At 44.2% G+C, this 20,446-nt stretch overlaps 2 protein-coding genes across 4 annotated transcripts; one reads left to right on the top strand and one right to left on the bottom strand.

Moving 5' to 3' along the window:
• Positions 1-1,902: 1,902 nt before the first annotated feature.
• On the bottom strand, positions 1,903-3,061 carry PPP1R3D (protein phosphatase 1 regulatory subunit 3D). The gene has a single exon (XM_020905161.2). The coding sequence runs from the start codon at positions 2,978-2,980 to the stop codon at positions 2,081-2,083; it is 900 nt and encodes a 299-aa protein (XP_020760820.1). The 5' UTR covers positions 2,981-3,061; the 3' UTR covers positions 1,903-2,080.
• A 265-nt stretch (positions 3,062-3,326) lies between these two features.
• Positions 3,327-11,468, top strand: FAM217B (family with sequence similarity 217 member B). 3 transcript variants are annotated; one of them, XM_020905157.2, is made up of 4 exons: positions 3,327-3,512; positions 5,081-5,192; positions 5,329-5,414; positions 7,024-11,468. In XM_020905157.2, exon 4 carries the CDS (start codon positions 7,028-7,030, stop codon positions 8,177-8,179), a length of 1,152 nt encoding a protein of 383 aa, XP_020760816.2. In that variant the 5' UTR covers positions 3,327-3,512; positions 5,081-5,192; positions 5,329-5,414; positions 7,024-7,027; the 3' UTR covers positions 8,180-11,468. The 3 variants fall into 3 exon arrangements, with proteins under 3 accessions (XP_020760816.2, XP_020760818.2, XP_020760819.2); XM_020905159.2 differs by having other exon boundaries at positions 3,327-3,517; XM_020905160.2 differs by lacking the exon at positions 3,327-3,512 and adding an exon at positions 3,526-3,566.
• The last annotated feature ends 8,978 nt before the right edge of the window (positions 11,469-20,446 follow it).

The following is a 20,446-nucleotide window of genomic DNA, read 5'->3' as shown; positions in this document are numbered from 1 at the left end:
CAACAAAACTTGAATTTCTAGGCTATGTCACTGTGTTTTCAGGCCTGCAAATCTCCTTAAGCTGTCCCAAAGCTATTTTATTAACTAGGCAGGTATATTTAAGCTTTAAAGTTTTTAAATGTTGATCTTTTTTCAAAGGCACATGGAGGTTTTCTTAATATTGAAGATATAACATTTACTACATATTCCTTGACCAGACCTTTTATGGCAAATGACCTTTACACAGATTATAAGATTCTCCACATGCCTTTACATGGCAATATATTTGCCAGCTCTTGCTCATACGTGAATGCCGTGGATAACTGCTTTGCACACTGGGCTAGGATCCAGGGCATAGTGGCTGAGGCCCTCACGGGCTTACAGACCTAACTGGACAGTTTGTCAAACAGCAGGAAATGCGACCAGGCTTCTCTACCTCTTCCATGTCAATGGAGTTCACAGTGCTAACAGCCAGCGATTGTTCAGTTCAGTCACAATGTTTTAAATCAGAATTTCATATTCTTAGGCCAGAAGGTACCAAAGAAAGCCATCCTTGTTGCTGGAATTTTTAAAACACTGAAGTTGCCATTATAAAAAAAGAAATTGGTTAAAAGGCAAAATTCATCCTTTGCATACTTATTTGACAAACGGTAACAAGCATTCAAATATTTAGAGTTAATTCACTGGTGACAGCTTTCACAAGATTTATCACACTGGCTTCAGCTCTTGAAAACCAGCTTCCCAAGTTGGAGACCACGTCCACCTTAGCTGGGTTTTCACACCTCTGTGCTAGCACCTGCTATCGGACCACCACTCAGCACCAAGAGAAATAGCCCCTCGCTGAGTTTTAAGTTGTTGTGGCACTCTGCAGGAGACAATGGCCTTGACTTCTTGGTTGGAGAGTTAAAAAAAACAAAACCAACCATTTAACATTTTAAAATTGGGAAACAAGTCCAGACAAGGTTACAAAGTTTATCTAAAGGCACAAAGAATAAAGTTGGCAGGTAGTTGATAAAACCAGGCATATACAAATACAGCTTAAAACAATTAAAATGTATAAATATTTGTGTATTGTTTTTCCTCCAGTCTGGTTGTTGCTGAAAATACCTGCTAGTTCCACTTGGTAATGTGACTTCCAAATGAGGACTGCTGGAACCCTGGACACTTAAGACATCAAGAGAGTCATCATAATCGTCAAAAAGGTAACTGCAAAGGGCATTGTTGCCCAAATTCCACAGAGTTGCCTGAAAACTGAAATAACGTAAGGCAGAATTTCTTTAAATACTTAGGTAGCTCAAACCTAAACAGAATGACTAATAAAGTGCAGATAAACAATTATCAAACGTACAATAAAATACATAAAGTGCAAAGAAACACGCAGAAGGGGCTGTTTTGCTAACTAAAAGTTTTAAGTGTTTTCCTTCTTGGCAGTTGCTGATGGAGGAGACACACAGCCTAATGGAGCAGCCTGAACTCCCAGGAATGATTGTATGATGACTGAAGAGGCATCAATTTCTTGCCTATTAATAGTTTCCCGGCTGTTAGAAGCCTACAGACATTGGCATGCAAATGTGACTTCAGGTTTTCCTTGTCCCAGGGCAGGAATGCCTCAAGGGACTATGATGGGGGGGTCACAGCATATACATTCTGTTTACAGTGCGCACAAACACACGAGAATGACTTTTCTTTTTTTTAGCTTATTGAATTCAGAATGCTCCCAAGAAGGCATGGGCTAAGGGTAAAAAGTCTCAACATCGCAGTGATGATAAAGAAGAGCTATATTCACAGAGACGCGATCAGGACACATGCAAAAGCCACAGGCTTTCCCGGCGCAGGGTGCAGGCCTTTTCAAAACCACCTGCCTGGGCCTTCTTCATAGGGCCAACTCACTCGTGCATCTACTCACCCAGCACCCCACCCAGCACATGACACAGCCGGGCCTCTGGCATCGGAGGCCACGGTTTAGACCAAGTGACCCAGCCGTTTCAAGTAAAAGACAGCATAGGCGGGCCACAGCGAGCACACTTTGCAGCTGCGGGAAGCCAGGTCCGATGGCCCCGGCTTGGGGGTGCGGTGTGAGGCAGGGCCACCTCCCAGAAGCTCAGATAAAGTGGATCCAGCTCTCCTCGCACTCCCCGCGCGGCATGTGCAGTGCGTGGTTGCGGCACGTGAAACTGTAGTCGCGGCCGTCGTTGTTGTCCCAGTGCTCGGTTCCGGCCACACGGTAGCGCAGCGCGAAGTGCACGCGGGAGCCGAGCTCCAGCAGGAAGGGCGGCACCGGGAAGCCGAAGGCGAAGACGTCCTCGGAGCCCCCGGAGCCTGCAGGCCCGCGCCACCGTGCCACCACTTCGTGCGCGCTGCGCCAGTCCGAGAAGGTGTAGCGCACCGCCACCTGCTTCTCGAAGGCCACGTTACGCACGCGCACCGTGCCGCTGATGCCCAGGTCCGAGCAGGTGACGCGCTCCAGGCACACGAGCTGGCGGCCCAGGCGCTCGCCGAAGTCCGGAGCCTCGACGGGCGGCGGGAAGTCGGGCACCAGGCACTGCAGAGTGAACTCCAGGTCCTGGCTGCTGCAGCACAGGTCCGAATTGATGGCGAGCCGCGACAGCACGTGCAGCGGCACGGACGGGTCTTCGCCCGCACTGAACACCTTGACCTGTGCCAGCTCCAAGCCCAGCGCGTCGGCGAAGCGCACGCGGTGCTGCCGGCTGCAGCCGGGTCGGCACGCAGAGCCCGGAGCGCCCGCGCCCTTTTGGCGGCGCTCCGGCGAACTGGGCAGCGAGCGCGCCCGCCGCAGGATGATGGGCCGCAGGCGGGGGTCGCAGCCGGACGGTGCGGGCGGCGGCGGCGGCGCGCTGCCCGGGCTCCCCGGGGGCCGGCAGGGCCGCGGCTCCCGGGCCGCGCCGCCGTCCAGGTCCGAGAGGCAGCTGAGACTCCGCGGGGCCGGCTTCCGGAACCCGACGGTGGCGGGGAGGACCGCCGAGCCCGGGCCTCTAGACATGGCCCGGCCGACCGTCGAGCGATGGGGAGGCGGAACCGAAGGGCGGCCTCCCTCCCGATTCTGCGTCCGCTCCTTCGGTGTCCCGGGACGTGCTCGGCGACCCTGGGGAGGGTCCGCTGGAAATGCCGCAGGCAGAGGACGCAGTGGGCCGGCTGCGCGCTCCCCCAGTCCGCCACCTGGTCCCTCGAGTCCTCCCCCGGGTTTTCCGCTTTGGGCAGGAAAAAAAAAAAAACAAACCAGCTGGTTTCCAGGACGAACGCTTGCTCGCGCAGACGCTCCTCGGGGCCGCAGCGGAGCGCGGGGTGGCGGCGGCTTGGGCTTCCTCCGGGTGCGAGGAAGGAGGTGTCCGCCCAGCGGCCCCTCCCCGGCCGCGCGTTACTCACCGCCGCGACTTGGAGGAACTTCCCGGCGAGCCTCCGCCCCGCCCCTCGTGACGCGGCAGGCGCGGACTCCCGCCGCCCAGCGCAGCCTAGCGCAGCCGTCTGCCTCCCGCTCGGCCCCGCGTCACGTGTCCTCCGCGGCCGCGAAACAGGTCTGGTCAGTGTCTGTCTGCGTCCGCCTGGCCGGCCGGCCGGCACGCCAATCGGTACCAGATCGGTGTCTGCTCGCGCGGAGGACCCGGAGCGTGCACGCTGCGGTCCCGGGATTTCTGAGCTAATGTGGGCGGGGGAGGGGCGCACCACTCGGCCTGCCCAGGAGCAGGTCCCCAGCTCATTTTAAGCCTCGAGGGTAGCCAGCTCTCTGGACGTTTGCGCTGCAACAAGGACCCTAGGCCAGACCGTGGGAGCCTGGCTGCGTAGACGAGAAGCGTCGTGTCCCCGCGTCACCCACAATGCTTTGCCGCGGGGACCGCTGTCCCTGTCCCTGCGGGGTGGGGAGGGGGCGGCACTGCTGCTACTGCTGTCTCTTACAGAGGCTCCAAACCGGAGAGGAAGATATGAGAACGAGGGTTAAGACCCTGTGACAAATGATAAGGCTGCCTTTAAGCAGCCTCTGGCGTTTGGGACGCATTTTTGTAGGCAGAATCCAGACTTTTAGCTTTGTTCCCGAACCTTCAGGGAAACCAGAGCTTGCTTTCTGCAGCCTTAGGGACCCTGCAGGCTGTCACCTCTTCTCTCTCAGTAACTTTGTCCAGAAAACAGAACAGCCTGGGGTGTAAAGCTTGCCAGGTGAAATGAAGTGGAGAAGATGGGAGTGCACTTTCTAGAGAGTTCTAGAGTGTTCCTGTACCATCCAGAGGGACAAGGCAGCAGGAAAACCAGACTAATGAATTGGTTTGGCGAAGAACGTTTTCTACATCTGAAAAGAATTAAGCAGTTGATTATGGTCTCATTCATTCATTGTAAGGGCCCGCATGTGATTGTCCTTCTCATCATATGTACACAGATCAAAATGGCATACATGGCTTATTTTGAAAAATAACAGTTTTAGGAAGGAAATAAGAATGTATAATCCCAACTCTTCCATTTTTTCAGAGGCAGGGGATTTTATGGAAGAAGGAAGATTCACATTCAAATGGGGCGCTTTTAGTAGGCCACTCAAGAGGGGGGAAGCAGCTTTGGGTGGTACCAATCAACAAAATGTCACAGAGAGAGAACACTGTGTGATATGTATTATACTGATAAATTTTTCATGGACTGATGTGATAGTGAAGGCTGGAGGCCTGAAAGGGGCCCTTTCCAATAGAATTCAAGCTCCATGAGAGCAGGATAGGTATCTAACCCTGCTGTTTTCTAGGCACTCTCTTTGTGGAAGGAAGGAATGGATGAATGGACATGGGAACTTTGGAGTAACAGCCAAACTTAATTAGTCCCACAGATTTCCTCGACAAATTATTTCCAAGGAGATTTTGTGGGTGTGTGCATGCGTGTGTATGGGGAGAGAGATGAAATCCATTTATAGTAGCGTGATCTTGTATCTAATACCCGCTGTGAAAAACAAGCAAAATAGACTAAGCCATAAATAGAAGGCAGTATCCCCCCATTAAAACTTTTTATACAATTTGTGAATATTTAAGAACAAAAAAGTGAAAAGCAACACGATTAAGGATGATAGGGTGTTTGCAATTGGTACTTACCAACACTGTTCCATTGCTTCTAGTTCCGGTGGTAAGGCATCCTTCCCAAATATTAGAGGAGGAAAGAAGTCACTTCCCCTGCTGTCAGCATCTTCCAACAGATTTAGCAAGAATATTTTGAGCACTACAGAAAAGGTGATGTTAACTTAAGTAAAATCTCATTTAGATTTGTTCTAGTTTTTCATGTTTCTTTCTTGTGTGTATTCATATGTTTAGGGTATTTATTAACTATATGTCTTTCTTTCTTTTTTTTTTATGTCTTTCTTTTTAGACAATCCGTCCAACTCTAAATGATGATCAGCCATGTGACTTTTTCAAGAAAGGGAATAGGGTGAATGAATCTTATCAGAAAAGCAGGTAAATAGTTTTTCATGTAATTACTTTATCTTGCAAAAGGCTCAGTATCTCAGTTCTCCAGATTGATATGTGTGGTTGGGAGAAAAATATGTCTGTAGACAGAAGTATATACACTATATTTTTTGTCTGACAAATGGTTTTGAACATCACTAGTTGGTAAAAATTCTAGGAGGTCATAATTCTTGCACTGTTAGCAGAATCCACAATTTTGGGTAATCATCTTTCTATGTTTGTTTTCCTTTTCTTAAAAAGTATACTAGTAATAACTTTTATGGATGCACATAGACAGCTAGAGGTAAAGGAAAGTTTTAACAATGTTGGTTATGAGTTCTAAATCATGGCAATTACTTTATCCATTTCTTCATTTTTTCCAACATTTATTGAGCACATGTTATGCTGCTGGCAATGATTTAACCTCCTCCATGTTTATTAAGAGGTGGCACATTTTCAAGTAATCACTTATTGTGGTGGAGACCTCCAGCGAGTGAACCTCTGAGGTTTCCACAAAGCATGTTTACCATCCTTTTTTTTTTTAACCACACCAGACTGATGTTGCTGAGAAGTGCTATTCATCTTGGTAAAGTGCATTGTTCTTGGTAAATAAGTTGAAAAGAAAATATTTTCACCTCTGATATGAGATGCTGCCTCAGAAATAAATTAGAGGAAGAATCAGTTGCCATGCTAGTAATGTGTACATGTATTCATGAGATCTGCCTCCCCACTGTTCAAAGGGCAGTATTAACAAGGCCCTACTGCAGAGCATGGGGAGCTGTGTTCAAAAATATCCCAAGATAAACCATAGTGGAAAAGAATATTTAAAAAAAACAACGTATATATATATATATATATAAAACTGAATCACCTTGTTGTGCACCAAAAACTAACACATTGAAAATAAACTATACTTCAATTTTTAAAAATGATAAAATTTAAAAAAAGTAGCATTTAAGCCTTTTAAAAAATTCATATTGTGTTATCAGGCATTGTGTGATTTTATTCCTATCCCTCTAAACACTGTTTTCCCTAGTGTGTTTTCTATTTGAAGATACTCTGATGCTTTGATAAGCTTTTGGCTCAAGGTGTAGGTTGTATATGCTACAGTTTTCCTTAGGATATTTGCTGGCTCAGAGTTACCACCAACCAGCGGTTAAGTTCTGTAAAATGTGTATTTTACATCCTGTCTATGTTTAATTTAAAATAGGTATATAAAAGAAAGGTGTGGATTTTATTTGTTTGTGTTATTAAACAGTGCTCATCATTAACAACAGACTGAGCGTTCTACAAGAGATATTTTTCAAAGTACACACAATGGGTTTAAGATGATAATATAAGTACTTTATGAAATGTTAGTGTTTTTCTTAAAAGCTGATATTTGCTGCAAAATGAACCCATGCATTTTGGGTTCTGGTACCTGCTTTATATTATTTCCTAAATAGAGTTATCAAGTGGAAAACTGTCCTGTAACTTGAGAGTTTAGAGGCCTCACATTTTCTAACCCACTGCCATGGCTGAAATGTACAACTAGAGGCTTCTTTTGATTACTTTCTTAATTCATTAGAAGGCCAGTTTGTGTCACATGGACTAAGAATTGCAATTTTATTTCTCGCAGCAATATGAATGCAGGCCCATCTTGGAATAAAGTACAACATCCCAAGAATTCCAGAAAAAGACAGAGTAAACCCCAAGTCCCCCACATTTCTTCCCAGCTGAAAAGCAGTCTCAGAGGATGTGTCCCCCAGCCAGCTGACGATAAGCTGAAGGAAAGCATTTCCCCAGAAGGAAACCTCAAAAAGAGTCCCCTCAGCCCCAGGTATCGGGGGCCCTCAGGGAACAAGCTGTTTCTGGACTTTCAGTCCATGAAAATCATCAAAGGAGATGCCGAAGAGGAGGACAGTGCCAGCGACCTCTCTGATTCAGAAAGGATTGCCATCTCCCCATCCCCCCTCACACCTCCTGATCTTCACCTTCGAGCAGAAGAGATTGACCCGGTTTACTTTGATCTGCACCCGGGTCAGGGCCCCACCCGGCCTGAATACTGTTACCCCGACTTCCTCCCGCCCCCGTGCAACTCCTGGGACCTGCGGGACATGGCCATGCTCCTGCACTCCGAGCGCAGGACAGAGACTGTGCCCAAAGCTGGGGGGCTCCTGGGCAAGTACGTCGACAGGCTCGTCCAGCTCGAGTGGCTGCAGATCCAGACCGTCCAGTGCGAGAAAGGCAAGGTGGCCAAAGGGAGGCCTCCCACTGCCCCTGGGACCTCGGGGGCCCTGAAGAGCCCTGGGAGAAGCAAGCTGATGCCTAGCGCTCTGTCTAGGCCTCAGCAGGAAGGGCCTCCGAAGTCAGGCCCTTCACGAAAGAAAGACACGCTCTGCGAGGAAGTCCATCCATTCTGTTACACTGGTGAGGCTTCCCCCAGGCCCCTTGATGTGCTGAGCAGTAGCCGATTATGTTCTCAGAAGCATACCCTGGAGGTGCAGACAGAGAAGAAGAAAAAGAAATTTAACAACAACTCCAGGCTGCAGCCCTGGGACTTATCTTGCGGGGACGGTGGCCCCAAGATCGAGAGCAATGGGAACCTCCGTGCATCCCAGCCACCAGCCGTGATCCTGGATCCCTCAGACGGCTGCAGGGCTGCCCGAGCACCAGCACACACAGGTCTTAAGAAGAAGGGAAATGTGAGTAACTGTGCTCATGCCACAATATCCAGCGAGAAAAAGCTCAAAGCTAATGGAGGAAAGCAAAACACGTACAAATTCAAGAAATAACTGAGATGATGAGTTGCAAGGACCTGCAGATGACTCAGTATTAAAGCTCTTCCAAAAGTTCCCCTCCAGTGAATTGTAAGAGACTTTGGGTTTACTGAGCTTGAAGGGGTGGACAGTTCTTTAGTCCACCCACCCTCACCTCCACCCCGGCCACACAGGGTTGTTTTCAAAGAAAGAAATCTTTAGGTAATCATACTTTGTGTTGACAGTCTTAGGCAAACTTGAGGTAAACATCAGCCAAAGTCTGTGCCACAGAAAGAAATAAAACCACTGCTCTCTAGCGGGACTTGAGTGAATTCCACTTCTGAAATCTCAGCCAGGCTAGATACAGCACATGTGAGCTAGTGGGTACGGCTTCAAACAGTAGAGAATCCTGAGTGTCTGAGACAGGGCTCTCTGCACCCTGGCCTTAAAGGATTCAAACAGAAGTTCTGGCTGTTTCACCCCAGGGGAAGCTTGGGCCCTTCCTCAACAGCATCTATTTTGGGCAAAGTCATTTATCACTAAGTTTCCTGCTCTTGGGAGACAGTGGAATCTAGGGCTTTCATGCGCTTTCCCTAACATGGGTTTGTTGTTGTTGTTGTTTTTTAAGAAGGCCTTTTAGAGGTGGTGTGAAGTCAATTTTTTGTATCCTGTCAGTATGCAGACTTCATCCCAGTGGAGGTTGGTGGGTCTAAGCATGGTCTAAGCATGCCACCATGTTGGCATGTGGTGGGAGGAAGAATGAAATGTTGACACCTGGAATTCCCGGCGGCTGGTGTCTCTGAAGAGGTGCCACAGATAAACTGCTTTTTAGAATTTGCAAATGCAGGGCCTATAATCAGACAGATATACACGGAACCACTTTGAGTGGAACCCTTATTACATTCCTGATTTGGGACCTGGGCCCTCTTCTGTCATTAAAATGATGATCTGTTTTCATTTGCAAGAGCAGGACTTTATAATCTTGCTGGGGGTGCGGGGAGCATGACTAAAGTTACTGAATGAATGTCTTCACATCCTTACATGGCCCTGTGGCTTCCTGACTCTCCTAAATGCTTCTTATGTTACTGCTGTTAAGTCACAAAGATCCATGGCTGATTCATGTCATGTCAATGTATGACAAAAACCACTACAATATTGTAAAGTAATTAGCCTCCAACTAATAAAAATAAATGAAAAAAATTTTTTAAAAAAAGGCGGCAGGAGGAGAAGGGGACAACAGAGAATGAGATGGTTGGATGGCATCATTGACTTAATGGACATGAGTTTGAGCAAGCTCCGGGAGTTGGTGATGGACAGGGAAGCCTGGCATGCTGCAGTCCATGAGGTTGCAAAGAGTCGGACACGACTGAGCAACTGAACTGAACTGAAGTCACATCTACTTGTTCCTATGGTGGTGTGAAGTGATTGCTTTTGATATTATTGTAAAAATCTTTAAAACCTTTGGTTGAAAATTCTTGATGTACAGTATGTTTTAATGACTATAGCTGATATTATTCCTTCAAACAATTCTTCTATTTTTCTTTACATATATGTCTCTGTTTTTTCATCTTTGGGGCAAATGAAAAACTTGGCACATTTCATTTGAAAATATTTACCAACTGGCAGACTTTTTACCCAGCAATTCAGTGTCATCCAAGTCACTGTTTAAGTTAACATAAAGACAAGATGCATTTATACATAGTTAAAAATAATAGGTCAAAATTGAATATTAAGATGCCATATGAAAATCTGATCTTAATCATATTAAACAACAAAGATGTTTATGGTAGTCCTTTTCTTTTCAGACTTTATTTCCAGATTCCCTCTTATAGTCTTTCTTCCTCACACTGCCCTACTGGAGAAAGCACTGGTTATGGTAAGATCTTAGGCCTTTTTATAAATGAACAAAAGATGTATATCTGCCCAGCATCACTTCCATGGTTCACAATTATACTGTAACATTTGTACTCAGTATAAGTATATTTTTAAAACATATTGTTATTCATAACTGTTCCTTCCTGTGGTTCCTGAGCATTCCCCCACATGTCTTTTGACGGGCCTGCTTCTGTGATCACTGATAGGCAAGTCCTGTCTACACCCCACTCATGATTTCTTTTTCTGCTAGATGTTCATGCAGCTCTGTATGAAGTTGCAGGGCCAATAAATCTCTGTAAGCATGTTATATACACATATATGATCCTGATATTAATCCTGATTAAAAACCCAGGGTTTATGCTGAGCTGCTGCCTCTTGCAGTAATACACCTGTGCAGGAGATCTGGACGGTGACATGGTTTATCTTTCCTGGCCTCCTGTATGTCTGAGCTGATTAAGAAATGTTGAGGTAATACCTCGGATGTTACGTTTGTTCCTTGCTCTTTGACTTGGTTGCTTAATTCGGAAGCATAGTTATAATGTCACATGTTAGGACAGTTTGAAAAGCCTGAAAAAGTGGCTTTGCTTGTTTAGTTTTTTGCCTCTGGTTGGTAATTTTAAGAGACATTATTGTGATTGGATCAGAGCTCCTAATGAATATAGGTTCATTACAGAGCAGAAGCACACTTCTATGATTTCTGATGCGCACATCTTAATGCACTAAATGCTGCAGATAAAAATCTTGCCACTAGAGCAGACCGCATTAGAGTTGAGTCGTGAACTAATTCAGTCCATCAGATCGAAGTCATGGAATCTTGTGACATGAGTCACTGTATTCCTAAGAAGTGCCTGTCATTTCTGTGCAGTTGTTTACATACATGTTGCATTTAAATCAGTTAAAGTAGCCAATAAAATGGTAGCAAAAAAAGAAACAACCCCAAAGTTTAGAAAAAGTGCTAAGAACTGTTTCAGGCTTGGAATCAGGGGGAAAAGTTGTAAAAACTACAGAAGTGAACTACAAAAATATATCAATATTAGCTACAATTGTTTAGGTTGTGACTATTTAATGACTATAAACTGACTAAAAGTTTGTAACTTAACTGGGATAGCATGGGGTTGGCAACCTATGACAAAAAAGATGGGGGGAGAGGGTATCACTGGTTTGTAGTGGTTCTTGGGCCTATTTGGTTAGTTTCCAGAGAGAAGAATTTCTACCATTCATGTTTAAATATCACATATTTTCTCTTTCCTTTGTGCTCATTTACACAAGTAGTAAAACAAAAATATAGACCTCTTGGTGGTACTGTATTTCAAAGTAATAAGCAGAATTTATTATTTATTCATGAACATGTACGGAGCACCATTCAAAATTCAGCATGTTTGTTATTTGCTATGTAATTATTGTATGCTTGGTTTTATATATAATAAAACAATACACAGGTTTTTGTGAATCTGGGCTTTTTCCTTCCTTGAGATCAATTGAATATTGGGAAAACACTATGTGGATTTTTCTGGTATTGTTTTGATTTGCTTTTTATACAGTTCTGTTTCAGAATTTGTCTTCGTTCTCCCTGATTAGTTCAAAAAACTGCTGAGGGGGAAATTCTGTCCCAATTACTTTCGTAATTCTGAGCTGCAGACATGACAACAGGACTAGACGCATCTGAGGAAGATTCCTGGCTGCACCTTTGCTGAGTCCCTCTTCCTCTTATCATACACAAGGTTGGTTAGGGACACAGATGGAAATTCAATAAAATGAATACATTAGAAATAAACTGCATTTTAATGTCGAGCCCTGTGTCTTTTGAGGGAGTCCCCAGATTAGGAAATAGAAATTGTGAGCAGCTACTGCTGTAAACATTCTGAAAACCTTTTGTTCCTCTTTCTAAATTCACTCTGACAATGAGGTGTCCTGTTTAGGGTCTGCCAAACAGTGGCAGTTTAAAAAGAATAATTTTGGGGGTGTTAAAAAACAAGTTCACTGAGTAAATTTAAATCTTGTTGACTTTATCCTGTGATTAATGAATTGACAGCATCCAACCTAGCAGACAGAAAGGAGCTGTGAGGGAGGGGCTGTACAAAACGGAAGCTTTACAAACAGAAGGGACTGGACAAGAAAGTGATACCAGCAAAGAGCAGATTGGCTGTGGCAAGGTCACCTTCCTTCAGCGGCCAGGGTGGCAAGGGGCAACCAGGCAGATGACTTACCTGACTAGGCTATTCCTGATTACGGTTCCTTTTCCGGAGAGCCGAAACGGTCAGTCTCAGTTGGGTGAAGTAGAGCTTAGCATAAGCGACTCATCTGGGGCTTGCGGTCTCATTTTTAACAGGGGTTTACAAGTAACTGTATGATATTTTGAAAATGAACCATGCTGGAGGTTCCACATCATTAGTTTGTACATAAAATGGTAGATTATTTTTGGATGTGGCAATTTTCTTATCCACAAGGCGGCGACTAATCCTTTTCAGGCAGCATTGAATTGATTCTGTGATGCTTTCTGATCAAATGAAAGATTTTTACTGTGATCCAGAAGACATGGGGAGGGAGGAGGAGTGTTTGATTTCAAAAACAAGAAAATTTTAAGCTTTTTTTCTCTGAAAGATTTGAGAACTCATTTGAGCAAAAATCAATTTGTATTGGGCAGTACCAAAGGTTTAGAGGTTAGGAGCACTTCCCAGACAGGACCTGAAGTCAAGGAGAAGATGCAAAACAAGGGAACCGTTTGATTGGCTGTGGTTAAGTGGTTGCACCATTTGGGAAACCCTGATTGGCTGTTTGTGTTGGGTTGTTTTTCTTACTCTTGAGGCATTTACAAGAAATACTCCACTAAGGGTTTGGTTCCATTTGGTAGGCAAGGAAAGGGTAAAAATCACCTCAGTCCAAAAGCCTCCTTGCATCATTACTTTGATATCATAAAACACTGTTTATAGAACAATGCTCAATGAAGGAACATAAATCATGCGTTTTATAAAAATCTTCATAGAGACTCAAAAGATCCAATTCATACATCTCTGTCCTCAGCAGTTTGATGTTTAAGAGATTAACTGAGATAACTCTGGAAAATATACTTGAAATTTTAAAAACAGGATAGTCATATATATCATTGTCCTAGCTTGTTGGATTTTTAGAGAAAATTAATGATGCATATTTAACTTTTGATTCCATTCAGCTAGCACTATTCTATGCCTGTTACTCATATTCTGAGGCTCACTTCAGACCCACTGAATCTGAAGGAGTTCAGAACACACCATGTATGCCAAAATCATTCTGGCATAGGGATGATTTTGAGTTAAAGGCATTTGAAAGACAGCAAATATAAGAAAAACACTCTTATCTTCCTTCTTTTCTTTAAAGGAGGGAGATGAAATTCCTGTAAGACATGTTCCCCATACCAGGAGGAAAGCAACATATTATCACCAGGGATGAGAAGTTGAGGCCAACAGAATTCTACAGAAACTTTATTTGTTCAAACGATACTCATCTGTTGGGGTCCTTTAATGGACCGTAACCTAGTGGTCCGGAGTCAACAATGAGAAAGTGAAAGAAGGAGAGAGGCTAATATTCCCTGGGTTATGCAGCCGGCTTTCGTGTTCCAGGGAATCAGCCAGAAATAGAGAGAGAGAGAGAGAGAGAAAAGAAAGAAAGACACGGGGACCCAAGCAATGATGGAATAAGGGTGCTTTATTGAATTCTGTAAGAGTATATACACCGTAATACAAGGTAGCTTCTTCAGATAAAGATCAAGAGACCAGACTTTACAAGTTTACCAAGGAAGCAAGGAGCAATAGAGACCAAAAGGCCAAAAGGCAGATCCGTATCAAAAGGGGGTCGGAAATAGTTACTTTTCACCGTAAGGAAAAACCAACAAAGGAAATGCATGCATTCCTCAGTCCGGGGAGAGGCTTGCCTCTCCTCTTAATTCCTGAATATTCAGGAATTAACAAGGAACAGAGGATTCATGACAGATCCAAAACACCACACAGGAAGCCTCCTGTTAAATGTATCCTGACACTCATCATCTCATCTCCCCGGAGTTTCATCACTTTTCCACTCTGTTCAACCTAATATGAGAGCAAGGAAGCGTTGCCGTTTCTCTGGGTCTTCATTCTTTATGATGTCTAGTGTGTATTAATATTAACTAAATTTGTGTGTTTTTCTTCTGCTGACCTATCTCTTGTCAGTGTAGCTGTCAGGCCCAGTTAAAAAAAAAAAAAAACTATAAAAAAAAAAAAAAGCTGTAAAAGGGTGAAGGAGGGAAGAATCTGCCATCCCAAAATATGCCTCATTGGCGTGAGGATTGTTTTCTAGGCTGGTTATTTGTAACAAACAGCAGATACTGGAGAGGCTCTGAGAACTGAGAAGTTACCTTTTAGTAAAAGACATTTGGACTTGTAAGGGAAATCTCCTTTTGTAAGGATATCTTCCTGTCTGTACCTGGAAGAGCAGGACGAACTAAATCTAGAAATTTCAGAAATTCTTATTCATCTTATCAACTCTGATCATATTAAGGCAGGAGTTAAATCTGCCTAACAACTATACTCATTTTCTGTGCTTTTCCTGACAACCTCCTGTCAGTTGCTCCCCCAAACCCACACGTCCTTTTTCCTCTTTGGCTGGAGATGTTATTTCTGGCAGTTCGGTCTTTTCTGGGAGGGAGTCCCTCACTTTTCCTGGGTCTCTCCCACATATACAGGGGACACACAGGTTACTAAACTTTTGTTGTTTTTTTTCTCTTGTTAATCTGTCTTTTATTACAGGGCATCTCAGCCAATACGCTAGAAGGGCAGGGGAAACATGATCTCTCCTTCCCCATGAGGGTAAAGGTAAACACTGACCTCCAGAAGCAGAGGCTACATTTTAAGATCTCTGGAGGCTAAAGTCTGAGAAGTTCGCCTTTATAGCACTTTAAGTCTATGAGGTTGAACTGGTTGCTCTCACATCATTCCACCTGCTGGACCAGTCCCCTCTTGTGCTCTGGCCACAAAGTCTTCTGCTTGCTTCACTCTGCTTTCTCGAGGGTTTAAAGGCAGCTAGCTGGCTCTTTACCTCAAGAATAGGTCACTCATCAGTCATTAAAAAAGAAGGAAATTTTGCTCTTTGCAACCACATGGATGGACCTGAAGGGCATTGTGCTAAGTGAAATAAGTCAGACAGAGAAAGAGAAATACTGTATGATTTCAGTTATATGTGGAATCTACTATAACCAACTAGTGACTATAACAAAAAAAGAAGCAGACCCACAGATACAGAGAGAATCTAGTGCTTACCAGTGAGGAAAGGGGCAGTATAGGGCTGGAGGATTAAGAGGTACAAACTCTTATGTATCAAATAAGCTACAAGGATATATGTACAGCATACGGACTGTAGCCCGCCAGGATCTTCTGCACATGGAATTTTCCAGGCAAGAATACTGGAGTGGGGTGCCATTACCTTCTCCAGGCTATCTTCCCGACCCAGGGATGGAGCCCAAGTCTCTTATGTCTCTTGCATTGACAGGATACTTCACCACTAGTGTTATCTGGGAAAGCATTTAGGGAATACAACCAGTATTTTACAATAACTGGAAATGGAATAAACTCTTTAGAAACTGTGAATCATCTGTAACTTATCAGTATTGCACATCAATTATACTTCAATAAAAAATACAGTAGGGCACAAATCTGAATGCTTTATGGCTCTGATTACCTAGGCCACAGGTGATTATGAAGGAGTGGAGGTTTTCCAGAACATGTCTCCCTTGAGTATGTTTTTCTTACATCCACACTCTTCTGTTTTAAAACTTCAGTTGTGGGGAATTTACCCTGCCCTCAGCTGATTTTTTTTTCCCCACACACTTCATTCAATACTCCAGCCAGATCTGGAAGGGTCATCACTGCCTTTGGAAGGGTAACCAAGTTTTTCCTCTAATCTCTCAAGAGACGTTCACCTTAATAAAGTAAAGGGAAAGAAAGGAAGACTTGGCTTTTTTCCTGTGTTGTTCCAATTTTCTCAATACTGCAATGAAATGCTTTTTGCTAATAGGTCTTCTACAATAAAGAAATGAGGGCTTCCCTGCTGGCTCAGATGGTAAAGAATCTGCCTGCAATGCAGGAGACCTGGGTTTGATCCCTGGGTGGGGAAGATCCCCTGGAGAAAGGAATGGCAACACTCCAGTATTCTTGCCTGTGGAGAATCCCATGGACAGAGGAGCCTGGTGGGCTGCAGTTCATGGAGTCACAAAGAGTCGGACACAACTAAGTGACTAACACACACACACACACACACAATAATTAAATGAATGATCCACTAAATTTAATTGAAATATATTCTAATTTAAAAAGAAGCATATATTTTTGCCTCAAGAGGATGATTTTGATGTGGGAAGATAAAGTAAACAGCCTCAAATCTTTCTCACTTTTATCAAATCTATCTCCCTCTTCTTCCCCCCAAAAGCACAGAAACATCCACATACATAAACAACTCAAGAAAGAGCTTGGTAACTCCACTATCAATATTATTAGTATTAAACTACACTTGCAAAAAGTGAAAAACACTCCAATCTGTTGTATTTGGAAGCATTTCCCTCCCCTATTGCTCATCTACAATGATCAGTTTAACAAATAGGGATAAGAAATTAAAACCTCTCAAAGGAGATTTTCCAACCAGTTCTTGGGGGAGGACTTGGAATACTGAAACGTAAGGAACCACTTCTGATCAACCTGAGTGATTTGAGTCACTGAAAATAGATCCAGAAATACAAATGATGGATTATTTCATTCCGATGTGAAATCTAACAAACATTAGATGTGTTGGCTCATACTCATGTTAGACACTGGGCTACAAGTGCATGTACAATATTGATGTTGGGGTAAAATGACACAATAATAACTTGGATTTGTTACTGCTGGAGTCAAAATCACTTAATGATTTTCCTCCCAACACTGTATTATAAAAAATCTTGAGCATACGGAAAAGTTGAAAGAACCATGCAGGGAACACCCACAAACTTAGTACCCAGATCCCAGCTCCTGTCTGTTCATCCTCTGTCCGTCTGTCCTCTTCTAGGAGCTTGGCTACCTGCAGTTTCTGTGTCTTTGGTCTCTCTCCAGAGCCTCCATGTAGCTGTTATTTTACATGTTGTTGAAAGGGGATCATTCCTCAAGGCAGGGCTGGGCTTGTAGGAACCACCTCATTTCTCTAAGCACAGTCCTTCCTTGGGTCGTTTTGTTGCTTGGAGACTGTTCTCAGAAGTTAAGCTTTTTGCATCACTGTGAAGAAATGGACTTATCCCCTCTTCTCTGCAGCTCCCACCAACACAGGAGGACGTGGCTGGGGTGGTCCCGCTCGGACACCTCCCTTCCCTCCCTCTTCTCTTTCCAGGTGGTCACTGAGGTTGGCTCCCTTCTGTAGAGAGGGCATCTAAATGTCTCCATGCCTGGGGGGTGTCCTCCACCTGCCCACAGCAGCATCCCTCTGGGGAGGCAGGAGGAAGGCTGGTACTGGATCATCTCCTGTCTTCCACGTTGACTTGACCCACAGGATAAACTGTCTCTTCGCCATGCCAAAAGGAGGAAGGGATGGGCACTTTAGTGTTATCCTTCTCTGAGTCCTGCTATATACCACAAGGCCCTCATTTCAGCTGGGCACAGGCCCACTGACCAAGCAGAAGTCGGAGCTGGGGTGGGTGGGGACCCACCTGTGGGACCAGTGATTCTCAGGAAGCTCCCGTCACATTCACTGGAGAAATCCACCCCACTGCATCCCTTTACCCTCCTCTACCCCAGACCCCCACCCCTTCTCACGCCCCCGTCCACTTTCCAAGGTAGAAAGAAAGCATCTCATGTGTCTGCAGCAGGGAGGGTGGGATCGGCCCTCAGTGCAATTGAGGCCCAAGGAGGCCAGCTGACTCCTGACCGGTGGGCGGGGCTGGACCTGGGGGTGGCGGGGTCGGTTCTGCCATTCAGAGGACGCCACAGAGGGGTCTGGTCCTGACTCTTGCTGTCTCTTTGGAATGTCATGAACTGACTGCTTCTTTTCTCTCAGTGAAGGGCTCTACTCACCACTTTCTGGGCAAGTAGAAACCTCCCGGACCACAGGCTTTTCCTGAAAAGATGGAAAAGGAATCCGATTCGGTTGTCTTGACTGACAACTCTGAAAATGCAACTCACTGCATACCTGTATCTGGCATTTTCAGGAATCTGAAGGACAAAGATAATTCAAGCCAAATTAATCCTTGCTTAAAAGCAGTCATGATGCATTTATATTATAAAAAATACTGAGAACTTGGAGTGGGTTGGGCTCCCCTTGATGCCCAAGGTGAGAATGTAGAATAGAATGTCAGTTCAGTTTAGTTGCTTAGTCGTGTCTGACTCTTTGCGACCCCATGAATGGCAGCACGCCAGGCCTCCCTGTCCATCACCAACTCCCGGAGTTTACTCAAACTCATGCCCATCGACTCGGTGATGTCATCCAGCCATCTCATCTTCTGTCATCCCCTTCTCCTCCTGCCCCCAATTCCTCTCAGCATCAGGGTCTTTTCCAATGAGTCAACTCTTCACATGAGGTGGCCAAAGTATTGGAGTTTCAGCTTCAGCATCAGTCCTTCCATTGAACACCCAGGACTGATCTCCTTTAGGATGGACTGATTGGATCTCCTTGCAGTCCAAGGGACTCTCAAGAGTCTTCTCCAACACCACAGTTTAAAAGCATCAACTTTTTGGTGCTCAGCTTTCTTCACAGTCCAACTCTCACATCCATACATGACCACTGGAAAAACCATAGCCTTGACTAGACGGACCTTTGTTGGCAAAGTAATGTCTCTGCTTTTTAATATGCTGTGTAGGTTGGTCATAACTTTCCTTCCAAGGAGTAAGCGTCTTTTAATTTCATGGCTGCAATCACCATCTGCAGTGATTTTGAAGCCCCCAAAATAAAGTCTGTCACTGTTTCCACCGTCTCCCCATCTATTTCCCATGAAGTGGGACCAGACACCGTGATCTTAGTTTTCTGAATGTTGAGCTTTAAGCCAACTTTTTCACTCTCCTCTTTCACTTTCATCAAGAGTAGAATGTAGACTGTAGGAAATTAATTCTCATTCTGACCTTCCTTTTAATCAGGTGACTTTGATCTCACCATCACCTTCTTCATTTAGGCTTTCATTGAGCTGGGAGCTGCCACCTTGTGGCCATAAGGCATTACTGCACTTCTAAGAACACAGGCACACACATCTTTGGAATCGTGCCTACACAGAACAGACAGAGAAGCGATATCTTGGAGCTCTGACTCACCTAAGACGTGTGGCAGGTTAATCCCAGAGTCACCAGCCAACTGAGCTACACAGCCTGAGAAGGACTGTCTTGTGGAAACTGGCTTCTTGTTCAGTTTTAAATGTTTGAGAGTGTTGAAAATTTGGTTATTTTAATATATTAAAATACCACAACTTAAAGCAAATATAAAAGTGGAACCCTTTGCTCACATTCCCTGGCCCCTCTCTGGATCTCTGCAGGCCAACACACTGTTTATTTTTTCTTTTTAATTTTTATTTATCTTTTAATTGGAGGAAAATTGCTTTACAAGGTTGTGTTGGTGTCTGCCTTTTTAAACTTTTTTTAATTGGAGGGAAATTGCTTTACACACTGTCTTTCTTGATCAACATTATCAGCCCCAGTATTAGGGATGTACAACATGCATCTCTCACAAACATTCTACACGCCTTAGCTTATTTACCTGACATATAAGTTCTGAATTCACGACTCTAACAAGTTTTTCAATAGATTTCAGTTCAGTTCAGTTGCTCAGTCGTGTACAACTCTTTGAGACCCCATGAATCGCAGCACACGAGGCCTCCTTGTCCATCACCAACTCCTGGAGTTTACCCAAACTCATGTCCATTGAGTCGGTGATGCCATCCAACCATGTCATCCTCTGTCGTCCCCTTCTCCTCCTGCCCTCAATCTTTCCCAGCATCAGGGTATTTTCAAATGAGTCAGCCCTTCACATCAGATGGCCAATAGAGTTACATGGAATAAAAATATCCATGTTGAAAATAAATGCAAGGTTTATTTATTCAAAGTTGTAAATTTGATAATTATTATTCTGCTTTTTTTAAAAAATTATTTCTTTATTTTAATTGGAGGATGGATAATTACAATATTGTGATGGGTTTTGCTATACATCAATATGAATCGGCCATAGGTATACACTTGTCCTGAACACTCCTCCCAACCTCCTCCCCACCCTATGTACAGGAAATATAGAAAGGTTTTAAAATTACATTAGTTATTCTTTTTAGTAACAAACAACTTGGATTCAGATTATAAACAATTCAAATTAAAAAGGGCAGCAACCTGTCACAGAGCCATGAAAGTACATTAAGTCAAGATAAAGATTATCTTTTATTTCACCTCTTGAAGAACTATTTAGTATTTTCAACAAGGTGATGTGATCACA

Source organism: Odocoileus virginianus, chromosome 9 (genome assembly GCF_023699985.2).
Source record: "Odocoileus virginianus isolate 20LAN1187 ecotype Illinois chromosome 9, Ovbor_1.2, whole genome shotgun sequence".
Lineage (NCBI taxonomy): Eukaryota > Metazoa > Chordata > Mammalia > Artiodactyla > Cervidae > Odocoileus > Odocoileus virginianus.
Note: the sequence above shows the minus strand (reverse complement) of the source record. Positions and strands in the feature narration are given on the sequence as shown.